At 38.6% G+C, this 9,366-nt stretch overlaps 1 protein-coding gene across 6 annotated transcripts in view; it reads right to left on the bottom strand.

Annotated features, from left to right (window-relative positions):
- Positions 1 to 217: 217 nt before the first annotated feature.
- Positions 218 to 9,366, bottom strand: part of LOC138185797 (uncharacterized) — a 50,359-nt gene continuing 41,210 nt past the window's right edge. For all 6 annotated transcript variants that reach the window (XM_069125004.1, XM_069125005.1, XM_069125001.1 and 3 more), the window contains 5 exons: positions 8,086 to 8,253; positions 6,764 to 7,006; positions 5,123 to 5,389; positions 4,536 to 4,850; positions 218 to 4,247 (listed from right to left, as the gene is read on the bottom strand). In XM_069125004.1, coding sequence (XP_068981105.1) covers positions 4,194 to 4,247; positions 4,536 to 4,850; positions 5,123 to 5,389; positions 6,764 to 7,006; positions 8,086 to 8,253 — 1,047 coding nt within the window. In that variant the 3' untranslated portion in view covers positions 218 to 4,193. The remainder of the gene's footprint in view (positions 4,248 to 4,535; positions 4,851 to 5,122; positions 5,390 to 6,763; positions 7,007 to 8,085; positions 8,254 to 9,366) is intronic.

Genomic DNA, 9,366 nt, shown 5'->3' with positions numbered 1-9,366 from the left:
TCGATCTCTGTGATATTATTACACGTATAGTTTTATATTGACACATGCACGTTCGGTTTTCATTGGTTTTCCTATTAATTCTACACGCTCATTCGTCATTCTCGAAGGTATCGTTACGCGGGCACATCTTTCTCTAACTTCCTCTAAACGGTCTAAACATACATATTCCTCTTATAGTATCGATACTGAACATTTATATTATAATCGAACATTTAAATTCTTTTTTTTTTTTTTTTTGGTACGTTGGTTTCACGCATTGCATTGTGCTGTAAATCTTGTCCACCTTGTTTCTTAAATAACTGTATTAACTTATTCGAGATATTATCTCTCTCTAATACTTTTCTATTATATTATATTAATTGAAGTAACGGTTAAACTTTGGCAAAGAGATATTCGTAATAGCGTTAGCTTAAAATATTTCTGCACGAAATCCCCTTATAATGCGTAAGGTAAGTGTTGGGGATATGTACGTCATTCGTAACCGATAAGATATACGATATTGAGGGAAAAAGAAAATATTTTAACCGTGATCGACTACGTTTTAAACGTTATAAAATCCTTCCATCTTCCGTAAACTTTGCGAACTTTAAAAAGCAGTCCTTTGAATTTCAGAAATCGAAACTTCCAACGAGATTGTCGTCGTTAAATCGAAAGAAGAAGTGGACGATATGGACTTGTAAAGAAGAATTCGATACTAAACCTTGATATCCAACGATCAATATAATTAAATAAGGTGTATATTTGGCGCGTTAACTGGTTTTCTGTAAGTCGAATATATCTTAATCTGTTGGAATTTTCAAGTGGACACTTCCTTCGGTTTTCACATTCGATATTACATAAAACGATATCACACACAGAGTCTTCTATACGATTACGACGATTGCGAGTTATTGGTTAGCGGTTATAACATTAAGTATGACAGAAATCCTAACCTATATCGATTACGAGATATATATTTTGCTCCATTATATAATACTATTCAGGAAACAGGGATCCACGTCTTTCCAACGCTCGAATACAATCGCATCGTTCACGCGGGAAATAACTTTGATAAGAACCATTCTCGTAATTAATAATGGCGTGGCGCATGAAATTTCTCCTTCGCTCACATCGAAGAACTATCAATCGAGAATTCACTTCGTTCCAAGCATCGGCAAATGAGATCATTGCGCTTAATATTCCTACTTTCTCTTCGACTATGTCGAATTTTAATCTCTAGACACCTAACCGTCTTAATCCTTTGTAAAGGTCCTCTAAATGTAATTAATCCGAACGTTTCTTTTATCCTATGGCAAATGTTTATGCATTGTTACACCGACGTACAGTATCGTGCGAGAGGCTCAGGCTGTTTCTGTGAAAAAATTGTATTTCGCTTTTCATTTTGCAGAGATGACAACAAAAACTGATTAAGCGGCGTTGCTTCAAAATTTCCACAGAAGAGGCGAATGCTTCGGAGGCAGTCGACTAAAAATCAAAGGTGGCACGAATCTTTCGCACGAAACTGTACGAAATTTCTCTTTTCATTTTTTTATTTTTTTTTTATATTGGCGGGAATCTCTGTGCTCTTAGACGTGTAAATTGTCATTGTCGTTTAATTCCATAAATGTGTATGTTCGATGTTCGTCGCGTTCCTCGCTGAAGCGTATTGGATTTACAATTTGAAAAATTTCTATCGTCTCTGTTCGATGATATTCTCGAAAGATGATGTACCATGAGTTACGTACTCTGTAGCCTCGACTATACGTCGACTCGTTTACCATATTACAGTACTATTACAAAGTTAGTTATTATGGATGTACTATACGTATGTGCTTAAATAGCGGGCTCGATAGAAGCTACGAAATAACCCTGTATTCCTGGTTTTGTTTTCTCACACGCAGCTTAATTTCAGCTCTTCGTTGCAGTTCTTTACGTGACGTTTCATACAAGTTGGCGAAATCGGTCAATCTCGACTATCGGTTGAGGGAGTAGGGGGGCAATTTTCGTATAAAATATTCTTCCATACGGTTCATGACACTGATAGTATTATACCAAAAATTTTGTCGATTTAACAATCATCTCGCGATGATTTGTAACGAATAAAAAGCCAGTATAGACGTCTGGTTTTGATTCTCTTTGATTTGATCTTGAAATTATTTGATCATTTTACAAGTTTATTAGCCTTTACGTTTAGAGAGATGGTAAACATAACAAACGGTACATTGCGTACATTTACATGATATTAATACGAAAAATTGGAAAAGTAGAATAAAAATAAATAATTATTTTGGTTAACAATTCGCTGACGTTAGACGATATTCTATACAAATAAAGGACGAAACATTTAATTTCAACAAAAGCCGCAGTTACTCCTGTACATGTATAATTGCCATACAAATTGGTTTAAAAGATACACGGGATGACGGAAAATATATAATTCGCGTGTTTCGCAAAAGTAAATTAATCCTTGACGAAAGAACCTATTTCTTAAGGCACACTCAGAGAAAGATCGTCGGTCAAAAATAACCGGTCGAAATGAATCATTAATACGATTGTTTACGTTCGTCGCATCATCTGATTGTTTTCAAATGCTGAAACGAAAATGCCTGATAGTTCACAGAAGCTAACTTTAACAGGGTTTAACGAAACCGACAAAATTTATGGGACAATTCGATGCGCTCCTGAAACGTGTTCGAAGTCTCTGAAAGAAATGGCGTGCGACTACGAACACGTTCGTGTAATTCGACGAGAATTCACGACACTTCCGCGTACGAAAGGAACGAAAAATCTAACGGAATCTAACGATACAATTAATTTCTCCGTGTATTATTCGGGTTGGTTTCTATGTACAATTATAGAGAGCAACCTGCTACGAATCAAAGTATCTGTACAATGACAACAACAACAATAACAATAACAACAATAATACGGTAATATATATGTATATATATATATATATTATGTATACATATATCTATAGCTGGGAAAAGAAGAGAGAAAAAAGAAGAAGTCGATCGTACGATCTCTCTGAATTCTTACGAATGTAACGTCGTGAACGATTGCAATACTAAAGAATAATTAACATATTTTGTGTACATACATATATTTCTTTTTACATCGTTAAGACGACACTAAATACACACACAGAATTCTCCGAGAAAGGTATCTCTCGCTTTTTTTCCTTTTTTACTCTCGTTTGGTCATACAATGCCGGTTACGGAATATTTTATCATAAGAAATAATCCTTCCGTGATTGCCATATTCCGGGATAACGCTATTGACTACGAAGTATGACGCATCAACATTAAATATTCAACTATACCTAATCGTCATCTTATTTATAAATATATGTACGCAATACGTGTAATATATATACATATGTATATTAAAATATCGACAAAAAGAGACGAAATCTACGGTAAAAAAAGCTTTACGAAATTGAATAGGCCTAAGAAATACGCAGTTGAATACCGTTGACGGATGGTCCGGATATCACAAATTAATTTCCGCCTCTTCGTTCTTCGCTTGAACACGTTACCATCCAATTTGTCTCCTCTTCTCAGTCATGACGTATTTAGAATAAAATATCGATTTCAATAATACTCGACTGGTAGCGTTGGATCATCGGTGATCGCTTCACGTCTCATTCCGATTAAGTTACTTGATTTTTCGACTTAATTTAAGTAAGCCAATAAAATTGTTACGGCTCATCCACGATACGACGATACGAATTAAGAATTTCCTACTTGTAATTAAGTTCTATCATTCTTTGCACGCTTTGAAAAATTCTGCTTTCATACGTGATCGAAATACCACGCAAAATTTCATTACAAATTGACGTAGATCTGTTCGATAACTTAGTATTTGATGGCAACGTTCTCTTAAGAAATACCGAAACGTCGATCGAGAGAGGTAGACGAACGGATGGTAAGAAATGCTTTGAATTTTCTTGGCGAGATTGTCGGACATCGAGAGGACGAAACAAAGGTCTCGAGCGAAATACAACCGTCGCTATGGTCCACGTATCACAAGTTAACTTCCTCCGTTCGATTTTCATTACCTTCCTGTCCAGATAAAACTGGCATATCGTACGTCGTACAATCTCGCGGTTTCTTATCGTCTTCGGTGATGTTTATCGTTCACAGATAAAGCAGTTCTCTGCTACGACTTAGACTCGACGTCTGAACAGACGTTTCTTCGAAATCTCGAGCGGTTCACGTAGATTCCAGCACACCGCCGGCAAGTTTGGTCGCGTACAAATTTAATGCCTGAAAAAGTAAGATTCGCATTTATCTGACAAACTACCTCCTCCCACCTATCTCCGAACAATACAGAATAATCATCTTGATAGAAAGCTCGTTTTTAAATATATTTCATTAAACAAACGAATCGTACGTAAATATCTTTCGCGCGCAATTGTCACAAGGTTTCTTAATGAAAAATCGAGTATCTTTATGATCCCTTACGCGCGATCAAATACACGAAACAACACATTTTCTCGGTGTAAGCAAACTCGAAAGCAAAGCACAGGCAAGGGAGTTTGAAAAGCAAATTACCTTGTAAATGAAAGCGTATTGTTCCTTCGTCTTGACAGCTCCAGCACGGTCCCGTCTGATAGTGTAAACGACCCTTGGCACGTCTACAGTCCTCGTAATCTCATATTGTCTAATTCCTAGGTCAAGAGCTATTAACGTTCCCGTACGTCCAGTGCCAGGACTACAGTGGACCACAATGGGTCCAGGGCCACCCCTTTGGAGTGCCCTCGCCTCGAGAAGCACAGCTATTAACCCGGCACCGTCTGACTGCACCCCGTTCACCGGCCACAGATACCAAATATGATACACTTCTCGGAACGTGTTCTTCTCCAAATTCTGTAAAAGTCACGTTTCGTATTAGCTTCGCCTCTAATTTTTACTCGTAGCAGTTGCATCTTTAAATGGTCGACTTCGCGACAACGATGGATCCACCGATTGACGAGTGCATACACTACGTTGGAATAGTTGAGCGAAAAAATGCTACAAAGTGTTACATTCGGGAACTGTCAACGACCAAAGCATAAATCTTGTAACGAGAAAATCAAAAGGAGAAGAACGTAAGAAAGCATAATTTTTATAAGTTCGTAACGGTCTTTGATGTTCCTTACGTTTAAATGAAGCGTGGAAATGGCATATTTCTCTTTGGTTTCTCTCTTTTTCAGAGTAACTTGGAAGTCACCGTATAGCCGGCGACAGTCGGTAACTTCGGAGGGTGGGATGTACTCGGTGCATTTTTCCACCCCGTTCTCCACGAGATCGGTCAGCATGATGATCACTTTGCACTGTTGCTCCCAGATCATTCTCCAGAAGTCGGTAACGGTCGACTCCATCGGTGCCTGGCAAGCGACGTAATATTTCGTTGCGTTCTTCGGTCCCTGAAAATCATTTTCGTGACTTGGTTACAACGAACAGTTATGCTCTGCTGGCTGACATAGAAATTACAATATTTATATCCGTTTCGATCTTTATCGTTTCGTGTCTACTTCAGCGTCGTTCGTCTAAGAAGGAAACTCGTAACTGTAACGCAGAATAATTACATAGGATTGGGATTAATTAGCGAGATGTTGATCAACGTTAGTTTGAAATTAGTTCTGGGATAGAATTCGCTTATTTCGAGCCGAATCGATCGCAGTTAGAATCAATTAACGGGCGCAATAATTGCGTTGCGCCTAGGATACGATATCGATCGATATTATCGATGAGGAAGGAACAGTCCGGCGCTAATTGCAAGTCCGAGAACGTTGCTCTCGGTACGTTCAATGTTCGTCAATGGTAGCATGCTGTGTAATTGCAACACTCGCAAAGTGGAAACGTTGAAAACGTTGGACCGTCTGCATCCGTTGGTTAAAGCAATTCTAACGAACTGCTTGTTATTTCTCGGAGGACCGTAAACGGTCTTTGAACGGGACGTTATGGGGTAGGATGACGAGACGACGATGAGATTTTAAGTTGTTCATAAATGGAAATCGGCTGTTTAAACGTGAAACGTTGGAATAGCCGATGAACACAGTGTCTGTACTGTTATGTAACAGTACTAACTTCTGGAAAATGATAAATAAGCAACACAATGAGCAATAGGTGAAATAATCATAGTTAAGAGCGCGGACAACATACGTATGTGCGTACATGTGTCTGGCAATATGAAATCTCATTGTGTTTTCATTCCATCTTTCAACAACGAGTGGACTAATTGAATTAATTAGCAATATTACATTTAGAAAAATCGCCTGCTTATTCTCAAAGCAACGATTAACCATCGCTTTTGTCGGTACAGTGCATTTATTTAAATGCTCTAGTAGTTCGATGGAAACAGGTGTTGACGATCGTCCTGCTTCCGCGTATTGCCGTGCTTCCAGCTTACGCAATAGTCATTCGTGTTCTTTGTAATGCATTATGCAACATCCTTTTTCTCACGCAGACAAAACGCTGCTTTAACCCTTACTCACGTACGATCAGATCGCTCGAGATACGCAACCAAGTGTTTTTATTAAGCTGATTTTCCGAGATCACGCGGATGATTTGTTCGCTAGAACAAGAATGAATGAACCGGGCGCGTCAAGTACTCGCTCGAACGAAACGTAAGAGTAGAATGAAAAGAAACGTTTCGTTGCAACGAGATTACATTATTTCCTTCTCGCCTTTACTCGATATACCACAGAGTCTCGTCGGCAATTGGTTTCTTTCAATCGTAAGCATTAAAATGTACTTAGGAATCAAAGTAATATCGGAACCGTGTTAAGGCAGCTTACCCGAACGTAACTGGCGTTGATGTACTCCGTAAGAGGATCGTTGTTGATTTTTTGTAGGAGCACTCTGGTCTCCGGAAGCGGTATCACGTTCGCGTATCTGTTCTTCACTTCCGCCCCAGCAGGCAATTCGTCTATCTTCGCTGAAACTTGTGGGATACCGGAGAATTCCTCGTTGATTGCGTTAACGTCGTTACAGAAGGATGAAAGGGCCGCGAAGTTCAACGGGTGAGACGGAATGGCGCTCTGCAACGAGGACACGCGTTTTGTAGAAATATGATTTTCCTGTATTTCGCTGCAACGTTAACCGAGTTGAGCGGAGTTTCGTCCGAGCTTTCGGATCTTCTAACTACCGTTCGTTTTCATGCCCCATCTCCTCGTCAATTCCAGTGGAATTAATTTCCTTCGTTGGTTTAATCGTTTCGTCCCATTAAGAGATGAATATGCGGAAGAAAATTTAGTAATCAGAAACTAACGATTTAAGAGACACTCTCCCTTCAACTCGATTAACGTTAAATGCTTGACGATACTTATTTTATTTCTCACAACGCTGCTACACAGACTTTTATCCTTCGAAAGGTTTAAACGTTTGTCAAAGATTACCTGGGATAACGTACAGTGCATTTTCCTTGCACTTTTTCCTTGCAGTTTTCTAATTGCAACGTCTAAAATAATGCCACGTTATTTTATGATAATTCGATGGGAAAGTACTACGGAGAAACAATTTTCTATGTGATACCTGAAGAGTTAATTTCTATTTACAAGAACGTGTTAAACGTATGCTACAAAGAAAGAAAGACACGTTTGGCTAGGACACGTTAGAAAGCAAAATGCTTTTGTACGTAAGACGATACAAGATTAGATAATCGATTTATTTTGCTTGGATAAAAACGACTAAATTGTTTCGTTTTGACGATTTTAAACGATGAAATTCCATTTATCCGGAAGTTTTTTAAGGAAAAAAAGGCGCAAAAAGCATGCGCGAGTAAAATATTCTCAATTTGTTCCTGTCCTACATTTCGAGTTACGACACGAGCATAAGTCTGTCTTCGTTCTGGTTGATCTACCTAATAGAAAGTTGAGTTGTAAGAAAACAAACCAGTTCGTTTTTTACCACTTTAGCGTGGGTAAGTAATTGTACCATTGGTTTCCTGCATTTGCTCTTTTATGAAAGAGAAACAAAACATTTTAAACGGAACCATTTGCATTGATATTTTTATCCGTTTGCCGTTTCGTGCAATATGTACTTTATTTCTTAGGAAATACGTTCTTCCCTTTAACAAAAAGTCGTAAAAAAAAAAAAAAAGAAAAAAAATGAAACTTACCGAATCCTCGAAAGTTGGATTCCCATAGCTTCTTTTCGAAGATCTCGTCACACCTTTGCGTCTGACGCTGTTGTAAGCGGAAACACTGTCAAGGCTGTAAGCGTCTAAAGACACGGGACGACATCGTTCGCCATAGTTAAACCTCGTTTGCCTTTTCCTCATGATAAACTGCAAATAATATTCCATCGAATTAGCACATCTGCTCTCTAAACTTTCCTGCGAAACACGATTCTATCATTTTGCAAACTAACCACTCGTGGAACAAAGCGTTCGAAAGAAGGTGATTTTAGCGACAGTACAAAATGCGCTCGAAATTTCTCGCAAGTTTCTAGCGTTAGAATATGAAAACTTGTATTCTCCGAGTGTAAGCTCGCGGTCACGGAGTTTACAGTAGCCGTTGTTCTCTACCAACGAATATTGCGTACACTTCGAACGAATATCATCGAAACAGTTTCCAGGGAAATTCATAGAAAGTGCAACAAAGAAATATCTCCGTTTATTAACAAGTCTCGGTAGAACTCGTTTTCGTTGCAGCGGCGATTGCCGCTAGTCTCGTAATTTCAACGTTCATCAAGGATATCGGCAAGGATCATGTTCCGTCTTAACATTAGACATAATCCTGTCATATCTTAAAAACAATCATCGAGAAGAACAATCTGCTGTTTTAAATTGTCCTTATTTTGAACGAGACATAGAAAACCGAGGAATAAAATATTAAATATGCCGATTTCTCGGTGGACCTTTTTAATGTTAATTCGCATTGTTCTTTACGTGAGAAGCAAACAATCTTGAAACATCGTGCAGCAAGCTGTGTGTTTCTTCTGTCGAAACACGTTCCGACGATCGGTTTCGACATGGAAACACGCGTGAATGAAATACACGAGGCGAAAACCAATGAAGCGGTGATGGTTGCTCGGTCTAATAGCCGATTCAAGGACGAGCATCGTGTCTTTTGTAGCGAACAAGCGACGAGGTGCATCGTTCTTTTCGCGGTTGGAACCGCAAATGATTTTGTCCATTTTTTTTTTTTTTTTTTTTTTTTTTTATGAAGAATTTCACGCTCGACCGGAAACGTCTTTTAAATAGGAAATTGAAACGCGTTTTCGCGATTTCTTTCCCCTTCCTTTGATCTTGAGCGATCGTTACATCGTAGTCGATCAGTGACAGAGTTAGATTGATATGCAATTTTCTTGTACTATCAACGAAAGTAGCACAGTTGCCCTTATTTGCCAAGACAAGATAAATTATCCTCGTCTTCGTTACGCTCTCATTGCTTTTTGT

The sequence above is a fragment of the Bombus flavifrons genome, chromosome 12, assembly GCF_040668555.2.
Source record: "Bombus flavifrons isolate JBK064 chromosome 12, iyBomFlav1_principal, whole genome shotgun sequence".
NCBI lineage: Eukaryota > Metazoa > Arthropoda > Insecta > Hymenoptera > Apidae > Bombus > Bombus flavifrons.
This window is presented reverse-complemented; position numbering and strand designations above follow the sequence as displayed.